This window comes from Empidonax traillii, unplaced genomic scaffold (assembly GCF_003031625.1).
Source record: "Empidonax traillii isolate 1590-97213 ecotype Southwest subspecies unplaced genomic scaffold, ASM303162v1 scaffold246:size859669, whole genome shotgun sequence".
NCBI lineage: Eukaryota > Metazoa > Chordata > Aves > Passeriformes > Tyrannidae > Empidonax > Empidonax traillii.
Genome location: NW_020955439.1, coordinates 226604 through 250179, shown reverse-complemented (window position 1 = coordinate 250179; position 23576 = coordinate 226604). Strand labels below are relative to the sequence as shown.

Genomic DNA, 23576 nt, shown 5'->3' with positions numbered 1-23576 from the left:
CAGAGGTACCAAGTTTTGCTTGGGTCTACTTCTAGTAGTCAAACTAGTAACAGCCTTGTAACAAATAAGCAGGAACACAGCCTGAAAGGTAGTTAATGTTGTTGCCATTCAAACACGACTTGTCAATGGGGTAACTTTCCCATGTGTCTGCCCAAAGGCAACAACCCAGAACTGTGCAAAAAATATCACTGTGCTTCTTTTACAGCAAAAACCTGGTCGAGAAAAGGCTGCCAGGAGATCAGAGGTTTGCACATATGCTTAGTTGGTCATGGCCATCCATTCTTTCCAGGGGCAACGATGTGAGATCGGGGATGAATCCAATCTGTGCCACGGTAATAAGTGATGTCAGAGCACATATGGAGTGTGATTACCATCAGTGGGGCAACCCTGAAGAAAACTGAATTTGTCTTTTTCCTTGCACAGATATTTAGGATGAATTCTAACGCTGCAGGGGACAAGGCAGGGCAAAACAGGGAGTGGTTTGGGAAGAACCTTACGCTTGCAGGAGGGCACTCCGGCTGTCCACTGGGTGCTGTTGCCTTTCCAAACGCAGGTGATGATGCCTGGTCCCTCCAGCTGGTGCTCAGAGGAGCACTGGAACATGACCACAGTCCCCACGTCCGTGCCATTGCCGTGGACCACCTGGAGCGTGCCCAGCTGGGGCGGGAGGAGGCGCCGGCACTGCCCTGCAGAGCAAACACACGGTCAGGAGTGAGGGTCCACTGAGTGAGGGTCCACTGAGGGTTTATTGATGCCAGGCTGTCAATCAGTCCCAAATAATGGCCAGAACAAATACCAGGCCTCGGGGTGGGCTGCTCTGCCAAGCCCCAGCCCACAGCCAGCCCCCACGGGTGCCGTTCAACAGCTCCTCTGCCCCGATGCTCAGCGCAAAGCAACTCCTGTGGTGACATTACCTGCCCACGTTGGTACACACTGAACACTGAAATGCTACGAAAGAGTCATTTCTGAGTGCTGTGGTCTCCTACAGATCCCAGTCCTGTTGGACTCTGTTTAATTCAGCACTCAGGCTGGCACCTTTCATGCTGGGAGTATTCATTACACACCTTCCCCCATGCGAATTTCCAAGATCTAATGGATGGATCACATCCTTCAGACTACTTGGTGGCATCTTGGCATGATCCTACAGAAAATTCCTCTCTTTAGGAGCACTGCACCTCTGTTTGGCTTGGCTGAAAGGGGTCAAGGGGGTCGAAACCACAGAGAGAAACATACACATACAACTTATCTCCCTTTTCAAGTGACAAACTCTGCTTTAAAGTAGATCACGAAATTTAAGTACATTTTTTATTCATTCAGCATTTCTCTTTCTGTTTCTTTGTTGTTCACACAGCTGCCCTTTGAGCCATGGAGCTGTTCTCCCCTTGGCCACCTAATGTCAGCCACTAACTTTATACACTGAGTTTTGCTGTCACAGCATTCCTTGTTCACGCCCGTTTTAAAAACAGACTTTAAGGCTGTGCCATTAAGACAACACAAAACATCCAGGTAACTTCAAAGGTAACAACAGTAAATATATTTTCTGCTTCTGCACGCGTGCACTGAGAGAATTTGGAAACTGTTTTATATAATCTTTGTGGGTTTTTTAACGTTTACTAAATACCAGCACTGCCTATGGATCAGAGCACAAGCTCCCTGTTTTTCACTGGATTTCCAAAGGATTTGAGGGAGACTCAGCTGCAGTTGCCAGGCCAGGCTTGCAAGCGCTATGACACACACACAAAAATATTAAATGGGGGAAAATACACTTCCCAAATGGTAGCCTCCTCGAGAACATCTTGACAGGACCACATGCTGTTAGCAAGTCTATTTTATTTTTAATACTGAGACTCCCCCGTGTCATGAACCCTCGTTAAGCTCCCCGGGATGACACCACCAGCAGGCAGGCTGCCCACCTCACCCTCTCCAATTCACGCTCCTAAAACCCCTGCCCCTGGCAAGCAAACCCAAAGGAATCCCAGCAAAAGACCAAACAAAAGCCACGCAGACAATTACTGCGCTAATCTACGGAGTAAGTACATACCAAGCACTGGCTTTTTACACCATCCCTCTCTCATTCCACACAGATTATTTCTGTTTGTTTTGCCACTTCCTTCAGCAGCTTACTACGGCAGCAATTTGCCTCAATGGGAGCAAACATTTTCTAGGGGGTGGTTTCTCTTCATGTCTTGTCCTTCCCGCCCACATCCCATTCCTTGAACACACGGGATGCACTGGACAACTTCCCTTCTCGCTCCAGATGAGCGTTAAGAGTTTGGCTTTTTAGTTTAATCACTCGGTGACTTGTCGCAAAAATACACTGTCCTAAACTGGAAAATTAGGAGTTTACATCTAGATACAGGTGTTTTGTTTTGCTTTTTTTTTTTTTTTTTGTATTTTACAATTTCAAGGCTATTTTTAGAGATCACATTCTTGGAGCTCACGAGACGCAGAAAGTAATTCAGGGCCGAATTTGACTCTAAGCACACCCACTGGGCCACCACAGCAGCCTCAGGAGAGGCATTCAGCAGACTTGCCAGTTTACCTGGGCTTGTTACTCACCCTCTGCTCTCCAAAGAACAGGTCATTTGTCCCTGGATCCTTTTTTTTTTTTTTTTTTTTTAAAGACATATTTCATTTAAACCAGCGTTGACCATCCTGAGTAACAAGTGCAGCTGTGGCTGGTTGAGGTGCTTTGACCCCTCCCTGCCCATGATAGTTTATGCCAAATGGTTTAAACCTCTGGGTGCCATTGGCCTTGTCAGCATCACTCTCAGCCACGGGCTTTCAAATATTTTTCTCCACTAGAGCACCACAAAGATTTTTAACAGCCAATGTCCCATGAAACCCTGGGTGTTTCCTTGCTCTGGCCTGGGCTGCAACAGGATCATGAATAATTCCCAGAGGATCATTCCCACATGAGTGTAACTGGGGCCAGAACCCCAGAGGGGCATCTTAACAGTAGCTTAACAGAGAGCTACAGGCCCAAAAGCTTCTATACCTGAGCCGAAAGTTCATCAGCAATTTCACGTACCTGCATCTGAGCAGAGGAGAAACACCATTTCTTCTTCTACGAGCTTCTCAGTACCATTTCTTCCCACTAAAGTCGAAGCATTAAATGTGCTGCTGCTTTTTGTTCCTTACAAATGCCTTTACTGAAATGCCCAGATGGAGTTTGGCCAGGATGATTCTGTGAATTTCATCCAAGTTGAGATTTAGCATCTCTGGATAAAATTTGCCCTAATTTTCAGCAGCAATTGCCTCCTGAAAATTCATTTGGAAAACCTTTCCTGTTAGCTCTAGCATCCTTCACTATTAACTATCTGTAATGTTTTTGTGCTCAACCACTGCACTCACTTTTTCTGCTGGGTTAATTTTACCCTTCCATCTCCAGAAAATCATGTTTAAGTAAGCTTTCATCCTCATAATTATGCAAGCAGATGTTCCACATCGTCTTCTCCTTGGAACACTCCTCAGGCATGTTTATCTGACTAAATCTATCACAATCAAGGATATTATTATTGTTTTTATTAATATATTTATATTTTGTATTTCAGCTGAGACAGGTGTCTGAGGCTGCACTGCTGCCTGAAGCAAAACAGCAACATTTGTGCTGACCAGAGTTACATTTTGCTTTGTGTTTCTTGTATAAATATTTAGAAAATGTCACGTTCAGGTCTTGTTTTGCAGTAACTGTTATCACTCAGAAACGTAAAAATGAAAAACTGTAACATTGAATAAACCCTCTAATTAGAGGGCTGGAGCCCCTCTGACAGGCTGGGAGTGCTGGGGTTTTTCAGCCTTCAGAAGAGAAGGCTCCTGGGAGAACTTAGAACCCCTCCCAGGGCCTAAAGGGGCTCCAGGAGAGCTGGAGAGGAACTTGGGACAAGGGATTGGGGGACAGGACACAGGGAATGGCTTCAAACTGCCAGAGGGCAGGGTTAGATGGGATATTGGGAAGGAATTCTTGATTGTGAGGGTGGGCAGGCCCTGGCACAGGTTGCCCAGAGAAGCTGTGGCTGCCCCATCCCTGGAAGTGTCCAAGGCCAGGTTGGAGCAACCTGGGCTAGTGGAAGGTGTCCCTGCCCGTGGCAAGGAGGTGGAACTGGATGAGCTTTAAGGTCCCTCCCAACCCAACCCAACCCAACCCATGCTGTGATTCTGTGGTTCTGGGATTCAAGGTCCTGCAACAACTTCTGCAGCTTCTTGCAAAGCAAGAGCTGATTTACACACACACATTTCTCGGCACCAAGAGAATATCCAGGGTTCAGAAAGCCCCTGGATCTGATGGTGCTGTTTGCCAGCATGGAACAGCACTGGCCACAGCAAAACAGATTATTGCATACGACAAATAACTGTTCTCAAAGCACTGTGTCCTCCATAAACTCTTAATTCACCCCAACCTCTGGCTCCAGAAACAGCCACACGTGTAATTTCCAGGCGGTGAAAAACAGAGAGCAACGCAAGAATTAAAAAACCAAAATAATCCAAAATATCTCTTCTCATGCACAGCCAGGATTATCTGTATTGCAAAATCAATTTGTCAAAAAGAGGAACCATATGGTTTCGCTGTCGGCAAGCTCTGGGTTTATGGTTATGTTTTGCTGATAAGAAAAAAAAAAAAAGAAATGAGAGAGCAACCCATAAGCAAGCCCGGTAAACATTTCCTGTGCTCCTTCCACGTGAAACAGAGACTAAAGATCAAATACATTGCATAAAGATCTACCAGAATTATCTAAACTACGGGAGTAATTACCTGGAAGCACATCAGCAAGGCTGCCACTCGCTGTCTGTGCAGACAGGGAGCGATCCGTGCCTTCTCCTCATTATTCCCAAACACACAGCTCACCCCTTTGCATTGCTTATTGTTGGCTACTTAATGTCACTAAAACAATGCTGGAATAACCAGAATGACAGGAAGAGGCATCAGGTTCTATCAGCCCTGCAGAAAATTAAACAGGCTGATATTATTTCTGCGAGTCCCTTTTCCTACAGAAACGCACCTCGGAAATCAGCGGCCCTGACATCACAGCCACGAGGTTGAGCACCCACAGCAGCCTGGCAGAAGAGCTCTAGGGAGAGCCTGCTGTGTCACAAAGCAAAAGAACAGCAGCTAGAAGTGAGAGGTGAAAAAAAGCAGATGTAGCAAAAGCATCTTGTGCAGAGTGGAACCGGCTGGCCCTGGCTGTGCCTTCGCTCCCTTGCAGAGCTGGCCACAAGTCCTGCCAGGGAGGGGCTTTTAAAGCAACAAAAGGCTACCCAGGGGCTGATCCTCCCACAAGAATATCCAGATGCTGGCATAGCTTTTTGAGGAATTAGTGTTAAACATGACACCGGGCCAGAATTAAAGAGCAAGGGAGATCGAGGCTCCTGAAGCTGCAAAGATTGAACAAGGTCCCCAGCTGTGCTGCAGCCACTGGAAAGCTGCTGCTGTGGAGATGGTGGAAAGCTCTTACAGACCTGTCTCCCTTCCAGCATGCAGGGACAGCCCTACGAAGTTACTCCCCAGGGAAGGTTTCGGAGGTCCAGGGGTGGTTCCTGCCCGATGTAAGCATTTCCAAATGAAAATCCTCCCAATAAAACACTCCAGGTTTCTACTGATAGAATTAACTTTTAAATTGCGGAAGAGGGAACCCAATTTCTGATCATTCTCACAGGCCACTTTGAAAATGCTTTTTCAAAAAAGCCTATTCTCCCGTTAATAAGTAATTTCCATGCAATTAAGAGAGAAAGAGGGAAGGAGAGCAAGAAGATTTTTGAAATGAGTTTCTATGTTTACACATCCATGCTCAAATAAGCTCTCTGCTCACACCCCTGTTACAGCAGACACCTCAGGCTCACTCCTACCCACTGCCCTCATTTTATTCTGTGGTCTGTTTTGTAGGTAAAACTGATTTTTCAGCACATGCAATTAACAACATGCCAAGGTTCTGCAGCACGAAGGGGTGCTGAGACTCCCACGTCAGACTGAGTCTCATCTGCCCATTTTGGGCAGCGTTGCTTTCATGGAATCACAGACTGGTTTGGGTTGGAAGGGACTCCTAAAGACCATCTCATTCCAGCCCCTGCCATGGGCAGGGACACCTTCCACCAGCCCAGGTTGCTCCAAGCCCCGTCCAACCTGGCCTTGGACACTCCCAGGGATCCAGGGGCAGCCACAGCTTCTCTGGGCAACCTGTGCCAGGGCCTGCCCACCCTCACAGGGAAGGATTTCTTCCCAGTATCCCATCTAACCTGGGCTTTGATGGAGAAGCCTCCTTTGAGGCCTTTCCATGCCTCCTAAGGTAGCAACAATCATCAGATAGCAGCAAATCCATTCCATCTCCCAACGAAACCCTGCTGCAAAACCTTACACCCACGCCCGAAGCAGACAAATTCAGTTTGTCTCGTTGCCAATACTGATGGACCAAGATGTAGGAGCCAGCACTAAACACTTCCCAACTTCTCTCTGGGATAGCAGGGGCTGAAAGCCACTTCAATTCCTGTAAAATCCAAGCTACCTGTCACCCAAGTGCTAGATTAGGGCTTGAAGGCAACACGTGCCACCCACTCCGATTTCAAACATAAATGATGGGTAGGATTGGTGTAAAGTAATTCTTACCAATCTGTTTTATGTTACTCTGTTAGGACAGGATTTGTTCCAGTCACCATTCTACCCTCACCATGATTGATTTATCTTGCCGGTTTACACCAAAGTCAGGTTATTCTCATCTGTAGATTTTACTTCTGGATCTAGAAATGAGGGCAACACCGAGCATTTCTCTTCTTGTGGCACCCACTGAATGAAAAATAAGAACTAAATGAAAAATGAAGTAATTTTTTATCTAAATCAATCAATCAGTCTATCTATCTATCTACCTACCTCTCTCTCTCTCTCTCTCCACTATGGAGCACACCAGAATGATGCTTAATTCAAGCTGTTCCCAATTAAAAACGGCCCATGGAAGTAACACCAACAGTTCTTTTGTGATAGTTCAGTGAACGGAGCTATTAGTGCTGATGGTTCCCCTCTTTGGCATTCTAAGGCAGATGATAAATAAATTACATGTTTGCACAAAGCAGAGTCTGTGGCTTGGTTTCTAAAACCAAGATCCTAAATAGAATCCAATTAAGAGGAATAACTTGAAATGAGCTTTCCACCTGCACTTCAGTGTATCAAATGCCCCACAGGTGATCTCAGCAGGATGCCACCAAAAGCCAAGGCTCCCAGAGTCAAGTCCCAGCAGGCAGCCAGGGATCAGCCCTGGCTCCTCTTGCCTCCAAAGCCTGCTAGAACTGCTTCTTGCATAATGAGCATTGGTATTCACAAGAAGAGCAGAAGTAACTGGTTACACAATACCACCTTCTCCTACAGATGGTCCTCAGCCTCCCCCATGCATCTCCACACCCGCAGCCTCCGAGAGGTTCACATTCCAAGCAAGATGAAAGTGTTACCCCAGGATCTGCCACCCCACCTTCAGGGGAAGCCAGGCAGAATCGGGGACGTGAGAAGCAACAGAGCAAGGCAAATGAATCCATCAGCTCCACTCTGAATTTCAGATTTGCAGGTCAGGAGTGTTTCTACGTGATTTTTCTTCTCTCTGGGGAATAACAAAGAGGAGCAACCCTGCACCTTCTCTCTGCCCCTAGGTTCCTCTGTCCTCAGCCAGCTTTTGAGAGCTGCTGGTGGCAGTGTCCTTCATTGGGCTGGTGAAGTCTGGAGTTTATAGTCTCAACTTTCACCATTACTTTTGCCCAGTGCTCATGGATAACCTCTCATTTGTTAAACCTTGAGCAGCCAACTGCAGATGGAGCAAAGCAATCCACGGGCTCCATGATCCACACCTTGTATATCTTCTAATGGAAAGTACGATGATCATAATTTTCCCTTTTTCACAGTCAGGATAAGCATGATCCTGGACCAGTGCTCAAAGCATTTTTCATCATCACAATAACTGCAAGAAAACAAGCACTGCAAAGATTAATAAAAGTTAAACAAAGGTGCCAAAGAAAGCCAGTGACTTGGGGAAATACGGATTTCAGCAGCCAACTCAATATAGTCAGCAATTTACTGTGAGGGTGGGGAGGCCCTGGCACAGGTTGCCCAGAGAAACTGTGGCTGGTAAGGACACGAGGGAAAAGGACAGAAAATTACCATCTGAACACACCTGATGGAAACCTGAGTCTGAACATGATGTGCTGGCAACATCAGACATCTCCTGCTTTTAACGTGCTTTTCAGTGTTCTATTTAATTTTCAACTGGCAGGGCTGAAATCCAGCGCTCCGTTGGAAAGCCAGCCACCAGAGATGTCAAGAGAAACCCCCCCCCACACCTATTTCCACAGGGAAAATGCATGTCTGTTAGGAGCCAGGGATAGAGGACGGATGAAGGATGGCCCACCAGACAATGGGCAAGGCAGAGGCTGCAGTAGCCAAGGGGAGGGCAGCATCCCCGTGCATCCACCGCCTGCACCCCAACACTGCTCCACTCTCCTCCACCCCAGCGCTCTTCTCCAACTACCCCGGGCACTGCAGGCCACAGAGCTCAGCCTGGCTGTGTATTTGCCCTGCCTGGCCCCAGGTTATCTGCCTGCAGCAGCTGTTGGGTCTGGGTTGTGCGCTGCACCGATAAGAGCAGATGTGCCCCAGAGATGCTACCGGTGGCCTCTCGCTCCTGCGTGACGTCTGCCACGCTGGGCACAACCTCTGTGGAGGGCAGAAAGCCCTGTTGGTTGGGGGACATTGCACTGACCTGGCCTGCCTTGGTGAAAAAATTCCCAAGTGGGAAAGGTCCAGAGCTGGATAAAAAACACTTTGAGCATTAAAAAATCCACCCCAAACGTGAAGTTTTAGGTTGGTCAGAACTGCACGCTATTTGATGGTGAGACACTCATTTTTTTTCCAAAAAGCCCCCAAAACATAGGACAATTTCCAACCACCCTGTTAAGCAAAACCAGCCTGAATGCTACAGACCTTGCCTGCATTCACTCCCTCTGGCTGGCCCACTTTGGCTTCTCCAAGTCCTTCTTCCTTCCCAACAGTAACCTCAAGCTGCTCCTGCCCTTGGTTCGCTGTGCTGAGCTGTGAAAAGCACACTACAGAGCTGTGACCTGGCATCCACAAACTGTCAGCAAGGATTTCTGCGAATAATTGATCTTTTCAGACACCAGCCTGAAAAAGTTAGCAATAGCACGCCTTCCATTATGGTGACAGAAATCATTCACGGGCTGAGAAATCAACAGCCAGATTTAAAACCCTCCTCTGCGGTTTTGTCACTTCTCATTTTTCTCCTCTCCTGGTTGGTCCTTCTCCTGACAGGGCTCTGTCACAATGGCTCTGCCATTCCTGGGCTTCACCCAGACAGGGGTGCAGCCACTGCCTGGCCACAGACACCAAAGCAACCTGCAAAGGGCACGGTGTGAAAGCCACGCAGCCTCCTGCCAGGACCAGCAATGATTAACAGCGTGGGTCAATGAGCACAGCTGCTTTTGGCCTCCCCAGCCACAGGAATTGGTGAAAGATGGCATAAATATTGACAGGAATGCCAGTATCAGGACAGGGAACGAGTCCATTGTATTTACTTTTTTCCCATTAAAAAAGTCAATGATTTGAGGTGAGTTATGTGAGCAGAATGACAAGTAGCTCGAGAGAGCAGAGCAGAGGACAGCAGCCCCGTGCCCTCCCCTTCCTTTGCACTGCACACAGCTAGGGGAACTCAGACCTGCCCCTGAAAATTCAGCTAAAGCACTGGCAGCTTTTGGGCAGCCAGATTAAAATGAATGAAAAACTTCGTCCTAATCTAAATTTCTGCATGCATTAATAACAATGGGCCAAACAGCAGAGCTCTCTTGCCCATGTAAAAACTGCCCCTGGCTTTATGGGGCACCACTTTTTAGAGCAAGGCAGAACCTGTGTGCCCAGTCCAGATGCCTCTTTTGACCCAATCAGCTGCCAAAAGGTCTTGGAAATAACTGCAGCTCTGGGCAGAAACCCTGCTGGGTGTAATTCTGCTCTTTTACGTGAAGGCATAAATTTTTTGCTCTTCTGAACAGGAGGAATCAAAAACCAAAACGTGCCCTTTGCACCTCTCTGAGCCACCACGGCCCAAATCACCCTCCCACACACTGTTCCCAGCCCACGCACGCACTCAGGGAATTTTGTGCATCATCTCTTCCCTTCACCCTACTTGACTTCTGTCCCCATTTTCACCTCTGCTCAAAACCATTCCAAATCAAAGCTCCCCTGCTTAGGAGTCTGGTACACACGAGCAGCATTGCATCTGGCTTTATTTCGTCCCAGAAACGATAATGGAGCGGTGGCTCCCAGGTCTGCTGGAGGAAAGGCGAGCAGTTAACCCGTCCCCTTCCCGGCAGCTGCTGCTCCAGCCGGGGCTGAGGCAGCTGCCAGCACTGCCTCCCTGAGCAGCTACAGACCCCCTAAAGATGCTGCTGAGCCACGGGGGGCTCTGCTCTGCTGGCAAAGGCTTCTACATAACCCAGGCACCGGCCCAACCCCATCCCCGAGACCCTCAGCAGATCCAGGAATTGATTTATTTTGGGGAGCGGTTGCTCATTCTGCAACTTCTGCATTTCCCTCTGACATCTGACAACCGAAATGCGAGAGAGACAGACTTCCATGCAGACTGCAAAATCATCTCTCTGCCAGTCCTGATCCACTGAGCTAGTCAAAACTGTTCCCCAGAATAACACGCTGGCTCATCTACGGCTGCATTTCAAAGACAGCGCGTCAATAAAATGCCTAAGTGAAAACTAGCAATTGTCCTACACGTTGCCTTGTCCCCACCACAGTACTGAAGGCAAGACTCTGCAGTGCACATAAAAAAGCCAGTGGCAATCGTGATTAATAAGCTAAATCGTGCTAATTCCAGCACAGTTACAAATCCCTTTGCTGTGCAGTTGCAGAGGTGCGTGGAGAGGCTTCGCTTTCTCATGGCAAAGGTCCAAGGATCTCCTGGCTCTGCCCTGGTGGGAACAGCAAAACCAGCAGCAGTTTGGCCCTTGAGAATGGACCACATCTGTGGTCACAGCTAACTTTCTGGGGAAAGTTAACCGCTGGCATTGGGGTGTTCCGTTTCTGTGTTTTAAGAACTGACTTGTGATTTCTTTAAATATCAGTGTTTGGGGTCTAAAGCATTCGGCTCACCTCATTCCCTAGCTGAAATTCAGAAGCCTAATCATAGTCTGTCTCTCTAGCCCAGGTAATTTCAGAGTAGCTAAGATGAAGCATTGGAGAGCGCCACAGGGAACAATCTTGCACTGTGGAGGACTCAGAAAACCCAATAACTCTTTTCCTTCTCTGTTTTGTACTGTTCTGGAGCCTTAATGACAAGCACAAAAATCCTTCCCCTTCCTACCCTCAGTATCAACGCCTGGTGCAAATGTCTAACCACCCAGATTAACATCTTGCACGTACAGGAGATAAAACCAATTAGCAGTCATTGTGCAACTGTCACTTCTTTTGCTTTACTTAACACAAGGTTTGCCTGTGATCTCGTGGGAGAACAAGAAAGGAGGAACAACCCTGAGGAAATTACAAGCCCGCACATTCCAAGTTGCGTCACATTCTGCCCCGTGGAAATGGAAAATCGGGATCAACATTTTCTTGCCGAGGCTAAAAACCGAGTGGAACGTCAGGGTGGGAGGGACAAGGTGAGAAACCCCCCGTGCAGCCTTTCTGCAGAGCGGCAGTGCTCCTGGCTTTGTAGAACAATTTTGCTTTTGCCTTCCTGGAGGAGTTCTTAGTGACACGATTGCAGTTTCTGCGCTGGCGAGGAAACTCAGAAAAATAAAGTTGTTACATGAAAAGAACAGACACCTCAAGTCACACCACAGATGCACCCATCCTGATACCTGCACCCCACCACAGCCACCAACAGCCACCCAGGGGACATCTTAGCCAACACGTGGTGATGATCCCTCTTCCACCCTCCAGCAAACTGCGGTTCGTGTCTGTCCTAAGCCAGAGACCCTGCCTCTTCCCTTCAGTGGTGTCTGCTGGGTAATTCCTTCCACAACTTGGCCTGGAGGGAGCATTCACAACGTCCTGGAGCATGTCCCACCTCGTGAAACCTCTCCCCCTCCCTGGTTTGGGAAGCAGAAGGGCGAGAAAGAACTACAACTACAGACAGGAGCTCAGCAGAGAGATCTATTCATTTATAACCTGTCAAAATGAGTGTTTCTGCCGTGTCCTGCATCTCTTTTCCCTTTGTGGTTGTGTTTGTAGATGCCTCTCTGTGTTTGCAGAAGTATGCACTGCCTGGTCTGAAAGAACTACAGGATGGCATTTAAGAATGAGGGAGGAATCCCACCAAAAACCAAGATACCACCCAGGAAAACCAGAGGGCCAGAGCCTCCAGCTTCAGCAACACGGAGACAAAAAATAATGATACACCTTTGTTACTCCTTCTTCCTATTTCACCCAAAAAGCCCCCAGTATAATTTGAGCAGCTGCAGAGGCGCCAGTATCCCAATGGCAAGGCAGCGATTCCCACAGGGCAGGAGAATGCCCAGGGCACCACTGGCACAAGCAGTTGAGAATGCCAGAGGCTTTTCCGGAGAATTTTAACGAGCCTGGCCAGCTCTGGTCGATGAGTGTCCACAGGACACCACTGCAGCAAGGCAATAACGCCGGGACGCTGCTGTGACAGCAAAACCACCACGGCACGGCAGGAACACAAAACAGCGCCTGTATCGCTTCAAAACGTGAGAGGCTGAACCGCAGAACGCTCCTTCTCAGCTTCCAGACACTTACCCCAGGGTAAGCCAGGCTCCCTCCCCACAGCTCCTCCGGGAAGCGCCCCCATAACCCTCCCTAAACACTGGGTGGGATCGTTCTCCCTGCTCCCGTCAGAGGGTGTTTGAATCTCACAGCTGTGTCTCAGGAAGCTGAAAGGCCCTCTAAGTGCATCAAGGGTGTGCCAAGGAACTTCCTTTAATCTCTATCTCATTCACACGTTAATTCAAATGGAAATCTTGCCATTTTTTTTTTTTTTCATCCTCTCAAAAGGAACGTGTGAAGGAGTTTATCAGTGCAAGTCTTTATTATCACCCTATTGCTCACGGCCTGTAATAGTGGAAAGGGACACTCAGCATGAAAAAGGATCACCAATAATTACACGATGCAGCGAAAGACACTGTATAAATACAGTCGGCAGCAAACACTGATGCATGAACAACACGGCCGCATTTAAATGAAGCATCCTGAACAAGAGTCTGTAGATACCTGAGGGATTAACTGAGGGTGGATTTCTTATCTGAACGCCAAATTTTTTTTTTTTTGGATCCCACACTTGTGGCAGCTTTGCTACAGATTAACCCGTAAAGAAGGCCGAGTGTAACACAGCACATGCCGTTTCCAAAATCATCTTAGTGTGGGCAAACCCATCCCCACAAGACTTTGACACAACAAATAAAAGCAGCCAAATATACATGCTTTAAAAAAAAAAAAAGAAAGAAAGTCAATCATTTGCAACATTATCAAACTAGAGCAACAGGGTCTACTCTTGGGTTTGAGTTAATTCTCTAAGTAGGTTTCCTAGAACTTGTTTCACATTTTCAAATGAACTGCTCTATTAAATTCAAATTAAATGCACAGTTAAGCACATTCAGAGGATGCAATTTAAAGCATCGCTACACCGGTAGCCCAAATGTTTGCTCGCTTCTATGGGCACAACAAAATCAGGCCATAAAGTCTGTTTGTTAGAACCTCACGAGCAGATTCAAGCGCAGGGATATGAGGGGACAGGCTGCTCACGAGAAGGAGGACCCTGGATTTCAGGAGTGCCACCAGCCCTGCTTGCACTGAAGTCAGCGAAAAGCCCTGTGATCTGCACGATGGAGGAAGAAACCCCAGCGACCAGGAGCTCCCCGGAGCTGCACCAAGCTCCATCATTCCTCCATCCCACCCGGCTCCCGAGCTCCAGAGCCGGCTGTGGCTGGGACCGAGCAGCTCCCACTGCCCGGGCCAGCGGGTGCAGATCACGGCTCTGCTCACTCCGGGCACAGACATCCACCAAGGCCACGGCCCGTGCAGTGGGCATGTCCCATCAGTTTAGGGCCAGACTCTCTGTCATCTCCCATTATCCCCAAATTATTGGACCCACTCTAGTCAAAGAGGCTCTGAAAGGATGTTATGGTCTGTGCAATCGAATTGATTACCAAAACTCAAGGGAAGAGAAAGAAAAGGAAGCAAACCGCTTCGATCGGTTCCTCATTCCACCCCTGAGAGCATTATCATATCCCATTAAAATGCGGATATCTTCATTTCCTACCCAGCCAAGTGACATGTGCCCGGGGACGATGTCTCCGAGGACCAGCAGCTCCCATCCCTGGGACATTTCCCTCCGTACCCAGGCACCCAGACCCAGTGCCCGCGGCCACCCTAGCGACCGAACCCCAGACTCCCATCGCTGAACCCCAGCGCTCCCTCTCTGAAGCAATTTTGACCCCCCCGGGCTCGGGATGCTGCGCAGCCCCGCTCCGACCCCGTCCCCGGGGATGGCCGGCCCGCTCAGCCCCCGAGCGCAGCCCTGGCAAAGCCGTCCCGGGGTCTCCGGGATCCGCTGGTACCCCCCCGCTCCCGGGGCGGCTCCGGGACACCCACCCGAGCCGCTGCGCCCCCGGGACACCCACCCGAGCCGCTGCGCCCCCGAGAGCTCCCAGGGGCGGGCGAGACCCCCCCCCTCGGCGCTCCGCGGCTGCGGGGACCGGCCCGGAGCCGGCAGAGAGTGGGACGGGAGGGGATCCTGGTCTGAGCGGGGGGTACCGCAGCCCCCCCCGTGCTCTCCCGCACCCCTTCCCGGGTACACGCACCTCTGTCCGGGGGCACCGCATCCTGCTCCGGCCGCCCCGCATCCCTGCGCCGTGGGTATCCCGCACCCTGCCCAGGCTCCGGCGCTAACCCCGGCCGGCATCCCCCCTTCCCCTCGGTTGCGGCGCGGGAGGGAACTTGTGCGGGGAGCGCTGCGGGACCGCGCTCGGTCGTACCTGCGTGTCCGCGGGGGCCGTCCCGCCCCAGCGCGGGGGTCCGCGGCGAGTCCAGCGCGGGCGCTGTGGCTGCCGGCATGGCCCCGCCGAGCCCAGCAGAGCCGAGCCCGGCCCAGCCCAGCCCAGCCCAGCCCAGCCCAGCCCGGCAGGTGCACCCGCACCGCCTCCGCCCGCCCTCCGCCGGGGCCGGGCCGGGGCAGCGGGGGGGGCCCGTCCCGAGGGAGCCGCGGCCCCGTCAGCCCCGCCAGGCGCCCTCCCCGCGGCCCCCGCGGGGCGGGGAGGAGGGCAGGGCCGGGGAGGAGGGGCCGGAGCACCGGGCAGCGCCGGCTGTGACAGCCCCGGGGCTCGGCCCGGCCCGCGCCGCTCTCCCCGAGCGGCCTGGCGGGGATGCGGCACCGCCTGCGGCACCGGGCACGGGCTGCTGCCTGCCCTGCCTGCTGCCTGCCCTGCCTGCTGCCTGCCCTGCCTGCCCCCCTGCCCACCCTCCCTGCTGCCTGTCCTGTCTGCCCTCCTGTCCTGCCCCCCTTCAGTCCCCGGGCTTGGTGCTCGCAGCCCGCGGAGCCTCAGGTCCCCCGGTCTGCTTTCATGGACCTCATCCTTCTCGCAAACACGCTGTGTGCTGCTCTCTCCCTGCTGTTCCATTCCCGGCGCTGGATCTCTCGCGTGCATCCAGCTCGCGGTCTGCAAAGTTGTGTTTGTTTTCACCGGGATCTGCAGCGAAATCACCAGATCCATCATTTTCCTACCCAGAGCTGGGCAGCACGGGCTGCTCTGTGAAACCTGAGCGCTTTGCATGCACTGCATGTGGCATTTTGTGCTTGCCACATCCTGGCCGTGTCACCCCCTGTCACTTGCTGCCCTGGCAGCGTTGCTGCAGTGAGGCTGGGTCTCAGCAGTGTGCAGTGAGATCCTTGATTTGCTGACACTGACAGTGGATCCAGGAAAGGCCTTCAGTGGTCTGGCCCATGTGTTCAGGAAAAGCAAGAGGAGGAACAACCTGCTCTGCTGAAGGAGCTCTGTGTTGGTGCTGAGCATATGGTCTGGGGCCCACACCCAGCACTGCTGCTGTTAACACACTCTCCGCTGGTTTTACCCTCTCATTAATTTTTTTCACGTGGAATTAGAAGGAAAAAATAGTTCGCGGGAGCAGATTGGAGAGATGGAATTCCAAGACGCACCAAACCCAAACAGACAGCAAAATCTCAGGCAACACCAAATGGAGAGGGATCATGCCCGTGGGGTAATGGTGACACAGCTCACTGTGCTCCTGGCCACAGCACTCTTCCCTGGGAGCTCACCTGGCAGGGAGCCCACGGAAATACTGTAGACATAAAGGACTGCTATCTCCATCTCTACAACTAAAGCACATTTTAGAAGTAAAGCTTGGTCACATTATAGCAAAACCCCAGCATTTTTGAAAATGCAACAACCTAGGTTTGTATTTCCAGTAATGCCACACACTCATCAATCTAATTAAAGCCAACAAAGCTCCCACAGTCAAGTCCTTCATGTCTGTGAAGCCAGAGGAATACCAAAGACAGAGAAGTAATTTTTTTTTCTGTAAGCCACTACCCCTGCAGCTGCTGTTGTACAATTCAAGTTGAACACAACTGAGTTACAAGTCAAATCTTCCCTTGCAGGCGCTCACAGAAGCAAGTTCACCAGCAGCATCTGGATCCCCCTCACCTCATGGCAGCATTCAGTTTTGCTTTCTAATGGAAAGTGTAAACCAGCAGCAGAAGTTTTCTCTGTCCTGGAGCACCACAGGCAGTCCTGGCTCTGTCTGTGACCCTCCAGGAGGTCACTCACCTCCCTGGCTGTAGCTGAGTGCTTTCATGGGGAAGCTGTGGGGATTCAGTGCTTGCCATCAGTGGAAGTCCTGCTGATGATTTTAGTGAAGGTGGCCAGTTCCATTGTCTCAAAGCCTACAACCCCTACTTGTAACCCAGCCGTCATAAAATGGGGTTTTGTCCAAGGCAGATGCTGTCCTCTGCCATCATCAATGGCAGTGACATGATTTTGCCTTTAAAGCCACCCCTCCCATGCAAATACACTTTGAATTTAGTAAGAAGTATCTCGCTGGTATAGTGGAAACAAAACACAAAGAAAAAAAAGTGAGAGGGGAGGGAAGAGAACAGGGAGAGCATCTTAAAAACGTTTCACTGGGCTGCAGCATGGAGCTGCTCGTAATCTTTAAGGCCCCTGGTTTCACCTTCAGCATCAGAAGAAGCCCCTGCAGCCCCAACCAGACACTGGCTGCCTTTGCTTAGGGATTGTTTAACTCCTGGATTTCACTAAGCTGCCCTAAGGCACTGCCCTTCCTTAATCCCAGTTATTAGGGCTGGCTCCAGGCATGCCAAGGGCACAAGAACTGCTGAAGCAACAGCCCCCAGTGGAGCTGCCTGGGTGACTGCAGGGCTTCCCTGGCTGCAGGCAGGGACACGCTCCCCGACTCCCAGCCCAGCTTTCCAGCCCTCCAGCAGCACCAAGCTGATCTTTCTCTTCTCCCAGCCAGGCCTGCTGCTACCCCCTTCATCCCTGAGCCACAGGAGCTGCCTGGCTCCAGCTGAGCACCAGCCCCAGGCACTGATGCTCCGGTTTGCCTGCTCTGCTCAGAACCTCGGGCAGACCCTGCTGCTTATTCTGTGCCTCTTGAAAAGGAGAATAGTAGCTCTCAGCCTCAGCTTCTGTTTAATCAGCTCACACGTGCACAGGTGGGATAGCTAAAAGCTCAGCAATTCCCTAAAAAAAACCCTGACCCTTAGAAGTGACTGGGCAATGATCTGTTGGGTTGTCAGAGCCGGTCAGCAAGGACTTGAGAAGGGTTAGAAAGAAAAAGCTGGAAAATCAAGAGCAGAGAGAAAAGGTTGTAAGAGCAAGTAGCTATCCTTCTGAAAATCTGAAGATGTGCCCAGATGAGGAAAGAATCATAGAATGGCTTGGGTTGGAAGGGTCCCTAAAGATCATCTAGTAAAGCAGAAAGATCTAGAAAGTAGAAGATCTGGCAGATGAAATGTGAAAGAGACAAGAAGGCAAAAAAGTGGAAGAACTATTTACAAAACGGATCATAAATTTGCCTCTGGATGACCCCCAGGCAGGAAGCCTGCTTATCAGAGAACTGGCAGGGTACTTGGTCAGGGTCTGAAAGAAACGTTTAAAGAAGGCAAGGTCGTGGCAGAAATGGTAATTTAAGCCAGAGTCTCTGGGCAGGGGATGCACAGGATGGTCCCTGTGGTGGTAGAGGATGCTGTGGAACACGCAGACAGAGGACTAGAGCAGGAGGCATTCAGCAAGAGTGCAAAAGAGACTTGAGATGAAACAACCAAATTAATTATGAACAGTGGTACATAACCTCTGGTGCTGAATCTACTTGAATACACAAGGTCTGAAATAGAAGAAATGAGACTCCAGGTTTTTTGAAGCATTCCTTTCAGATTAGACACTGAAAACCTCACGCTGGTAAGCCTGAAATCAGCCTGTACCAGCCAGGATGACAGAAAATGTCTTAGCAAATAAGATCAGTGAACACATTAACACATTTAATATATCATGGAAAAGTCAACACAGGTTTTATGAAGGGAAGTAAATTATATCTCAAAAATCTTTTGGAGATGTTTAGAGGAGTCAGCAGGCCAGAAGGTAGGGGAAATCTAGTTGATATTTTCTACATGGGTTTTCATGTAAGGGATTTCAACACAATCTCTTCTCGAATGACCTTGAGCAGCTATGGCATAACAGAAAAGGACCTTGCACAAATAAAACAGGCTAAGAGAGCTGGGCTTGTTCAGCCTGGAGAAGAGGAAGCTTCCAGGGGACCTTAGAGCCTCTTCCAGAGCATAAAGGGGCTCCAAGAGAGCTGGAGGGGGACTTTGGACAAGAGCCTACAAGGACAGACAAGGAGGAATGGCCTTAAGCTGAAGGAGGGTAGATTTAGATTGGATAGCAGGAAGAAATCCTTCCCTGTGAGGGTGGGGAGGCCCTGGCACAGGTTGCCCAGAGAAGCTGTGGCTGCCCCTGGAAGTGTCCAAGGCCAGGTTGGACGGGGCTTGGAGCAACCTGTGGTAGTGGAAGGTATCCCTGCCCATGGCAGGGATTGGAACAGGATAGCCTTTAAGGTCACTTCCAACCCAAACCATGCTGTGATTCTGTGAGAGAGGTGGGAATAAAGGATTGCTTCTCTCAGCAGGGAGGAGTGGTGCTGGGAACTCCTCGGTGCAGGGCAAGCCAACCTGGTCCTAGGGCGAGGAACACGGCACACAGGGACCTGGAGAGTCATTCCTGCCGAGGACACACTGTCTGCCTGTGCCCAGCTCCATTTTGGCTACCCCTTGGGGTATCAGTGGTGCCAGAGCTCTGTGGTGCTCGTGGCTGATAACGAGTGACCCGCTGCCTGCTGCAAACCCCCAGCGTGTTTTCCTTTTGTCTAGGAGGTGTTGGGCAGCTGGTGGGCTCAGCTTGGGGCCACAGCTCAGGAACTACTTTCTTGTACTACTATTAGGTGCCACAGTTTAGAAAAGCACAGCTACATTTACACCATTTACGCCATCGGAGCCCGAAAACGTTAAGCTAATTTGAAGAGGGAACGTTTTTTTGTTCCCTCTGTAGAAGGAAAGAATAAATACAGAGTGACAGGCCAAGTGGCATCAATACACATACCGTTTTGCCAGTAGCTTGGAAAAACAAACATTCTGAGAACAACCATTTGTGTCTTCGATCCAAGATGAAACGTTGCTGTGAACACTCACTCGAGCTATCTCCTCCAGCATTGTTCGGGGCTAATCAGCTCAGTTCCAGTTAAGCAGACATGGGTTTGCAAATTCATGTTTGGTTTGGGATTTGGTGCCTGTGGTAATCTGGCATATGTCACACTTTCTTCTCCAGCTTCATTTCTTAGCCCTGTAATAGAAAGCAAATAATGATAATTCTGTTTCCCCATGTAAATTGTTTGCGCTGATTATAGGAATAAGAAAACAAAATGAATGGCAAAACCATGCAAATCCCTACATTACAAACATGCAAGCTGTATCACACCATGGGTTTGACAGCCCTGGGCCCTTCTACAAATGTGTGAGAGCATGCTGCAGAGCTGCCTCAGGTTTGCTGATGTCCTGGCCCTAAGCAGGACAGGGGTAATTTTTAATCACCCTCTCTCTACGCTTTTGTTATTAATATTGTTGCTGTTACAGCTTGTTTTCTTACCTCATTGCCATTTCCAGCAAATTGTTCTTATCTCAACCTGTGATCTTTACCTTTCAGTGCCTCTTGATCCCACTGCAGGGATTCCCTCACACCCATCCCCTGGAAGAGAAATATTTCAAACAAGAAAGCTATTTGGATTCCCATAGGATTTGGAACAGAGCTAGATTAACATTAGGTGTCATTTATATGAACACCCCAAAATATGGGACATTCAGATACTGGGGTACTGCTCAGACTGAGACTTGGTCCCACTAATAGACCTTCCCCTTCCCCTTTTTTTTTTTTCTTGGGTTCCAACTGCTGTTGAGTTGGAGCCTGCACATCTCCCCCATGCATGATGTGTTCCACTAAGATGGATTCCGAGCAAAGGCATGAAATGTGTTCCTGAATGTACTTATTTTGTTTAGACTGAAAATAAATGCGCAACTTCTGTGTCCTGTTTTCCGCCTTGAAAATAAAAAGTATCCAGGACAGACACAATGTACTCCCCCAAGTTCAGATTTATACCAGTCAGAACCAGCACAGCAGTCATCACCTTCAGAAAGGCTCGTTAAAGGAGTCATTTCCCCCCACAGGACCTGTCAATCTGATTTCACAGACAAGGAAAGTAATTATTAGAATATTTATGTTCATTTTATTTTCCCACCACAAACTAACCCCTGGAGTCACAGTCATCCAAAACATATTGTGTGAGCTGGCAGCACTCCAACCCCCGCTGACTTCCCTCCCTAATTAGTACCTTTTACTTCATTCCATCCCCTCAGTCTTTGTACCTCGAGCCTCTGTGAAACCTCAGGTGCTCATTTTTAATGGGTACAGTGATGAAGAAAATTATATTCCTGACAGGAGTTATGAAGAAAGACATCAGCAGCTTGTGAAAGTGCAAGCCCTACATTTGCTGATGGCTCGAGGAAGTTGAGTGGATCTATTTCGTTGTGTTTATTGCTCCGTATAAAATACAGCAGAACTTTATGCAGCAGCTTTATGCAGGCAGTTTTTCTGTAATAACCATTTATTACAGCTTGCCCTGGAACAGCGTGCACAGAAGAACTATAGCCTAAACATTTGGCCTGGAGCAAAAACCTGATGTGTGGTGGTGTCAGAATTACCTGCATATTGCATTATTAACAAGGGCTGTTAAGTGAGATGCTCTCAAGTCCTTCTGAATCCAGCAAGAAATAAGTTCCTCTAATAAAACAGACAAGAAGAACAGCAGCCTTTCTGAGCCAGCTCAGTCAGGTGTGCAGTTTACAGAAAAGATTTCACTCTGCAAGCGATATCACGGCTTACTTGAGTTTACTGGGGATTGCTGGGCTTTTGGTTCCAGCCTTCCAACAGCTCCACTCTCAGATAAATGTGGGGAGGCAGTGCCAGGAGAGCTAACCTGTTCATTAGGGGAAAACTCCACTTGTTCCCATGTTAGCAGCACTACAAACCAGTTCCAGCTACCCCAAAATCAGCTGGGGATGTGCTAATACCACAGCAATCTGCATCTGCAAGTGACATGTCAGGCATGAATGGAATATTAGAGCTTAAAAAGGCAAAAAAGGTCCCTGTAAAAACTTGTCCACAGCCTCCAGAAGATTGCTCTTGAGTTCCAAGGAGAGCCGTGTCAGAACACTCACCTTTACCCACTCTCTGTTCTTCCTGACAGCCAGACACCCACAGGATCTCAGATGCTTCCAACCTAAACACTGGAAGGACAGCAGCACACAGGAGAGAAAAAGAGGGAACAAAAATACACTAAGTAAGGAACATTAAAAGTGAGAAACAAATGCAGAAAAAGTAAGCTAAGAAAATCAAATAATAAAATGAAAACTCATTTGCTGCTTTTTTTTTTTTCCCCTCCAAGGCAGCCAGGCCACCCTGTAAAACCAGGTAGCCAGAAGGAACGACCAGTTCCTGCTGGGCAATCTCTCAGGACTCTAAAACAGTTAAGAAATAACGCTGCTCTTGCCACTCAGCTGAGTGGTGAGGATGTCCCAGAAACAACACGAACTGGACACATTTCAGGCCAGCCAGTCAAAATGACAAACTTCCCATCCAAGAGCCACGCACAGCTGAAGCAGCACATCCATCTTTCTTTCATTCTGCAGACACACCAACGGCAAGGCTGAAGTTTCACGTGCTGAGATCCTGCACTCGGCAAAGGCGACGGCGCAATTCCCATCACAGCCACAGCTTCTTGTCACCAAGTGCTTGTCACCTACAGACCGAGCCATTCCAGCCACAGAGCATGTGGAAACACTGCATATGGTTCGGGCTTCTCTGCAAAATTAATCACCTGGGCTCACAGAGGTGAACCACAGATCACGATTCCCCTCAATCAGGAACCCAGCAAGCAAAAATTATAAATAATCAAGCTTGCTGGAATTCAGAAACCCGATCCCAAAATAAGCAGAAAATGAGAACTCACATCCAAAACACACTGTGTGAAATTGCTAATGCCGGGATCAAAAAGCTTTGAGACTCCAAATCCCCCCTCTCTTATTCCTGCATCTGTTTACTCAGTTGTGTGGTACCACGGGTCGTGCTCCGCTGAAAATTTCCCCCACGAGCTTGATCTGTGTAGGAGTCGTGTCCCATCATAACACCATCAGCACGAGTACCACAATGGACCAGCACACAACCAACACAGCTGGAGGGGAAATTCTGTTCTAGCTTCTGGACACAGGAAAAATCCCCATGCATTCCTCAGCCAGCAGAATAGGTGGTCCTTAGTGCTCCCACGTGAGATCTCCTCGCTGGCCCCACAGAAACTGGAAGGGAAAGAACTGCTGGCTGGCACGGTGCCTGCATCTTGGGCTGGGTTATGATCACAGGATGAGATCCCCGTATCCTAAACCAGCTTATCTTTAAAAGAACTGCATGAAAGGCAACAAACATAATCTGAAAAGAACTGTGAGAAGTATTTGACTCGTTGCTGTCACCGAACTTGGAAAGTTGAAAACGTAATTTCCTACAAATCCGAAATTAGCTGACCAGAATTCTAGACCCAATGGAGTATAATGATGCCTCATTCTTTTAAATTAGCCTTCCAATTTGGGAAAAGAGAAGATGGTAATGTGCAGAGTAATGAAAGTAAAACGTAACTTAAAGAAACAGAAAGGGTACATATGATGAGACAAAAAATTCAGGGAAGGGAACGTTTTGCCAAATGAGAAGGTCCACAGAGGATTTCCAGAGCCTCTCTCCTCCTTGTATTGAAAAAGTGATGGAAGAAACCATTGTGCATTGGTCTCTGGGGCAAGTACTTCTTTTTTTTTGTCACTGCTTTATCTGAAAGACCTCTACCATCTGTAGGAAACTCTCAGAGAGAAACTTCAGCCTTGTACTTCCCCCTGCACAGCCCTGACCCACCGTGGTTTGTGCAGAACCACCACAAAGCCCTTGGC

General features: G+C 49.3%; 1 protein-coding gene across 1 annotated transcript in view; it reads right to left on the bottom strand.

Moving 5' to 3' along the window:
* Nucleotides 1-15073, bottom strand: part of SUSD3 (sushi domain containing 3) — a 28587-nt gene extending 13514 nt beyond the window's left edge. Inside the window, exons 1-2 of the mRNA XM_027888821.1 lie at nt 14983-15073; nt 498-686 (exon numbers count right to left, since the gene is read on the bottom strand). Of these exons, the coding sequence (XP_027744622.1) occupies nt 498-686; nt 14983-15061 (268 nt within the window). The 5' untranslated portion in view covers nt 15062-15073. The remainder of the gene's footprint in view (nt 1-497; nt 687-14982) is intronic.
* Nucleotides 15074-23576: the final 8503 nt, after the last annotated feature.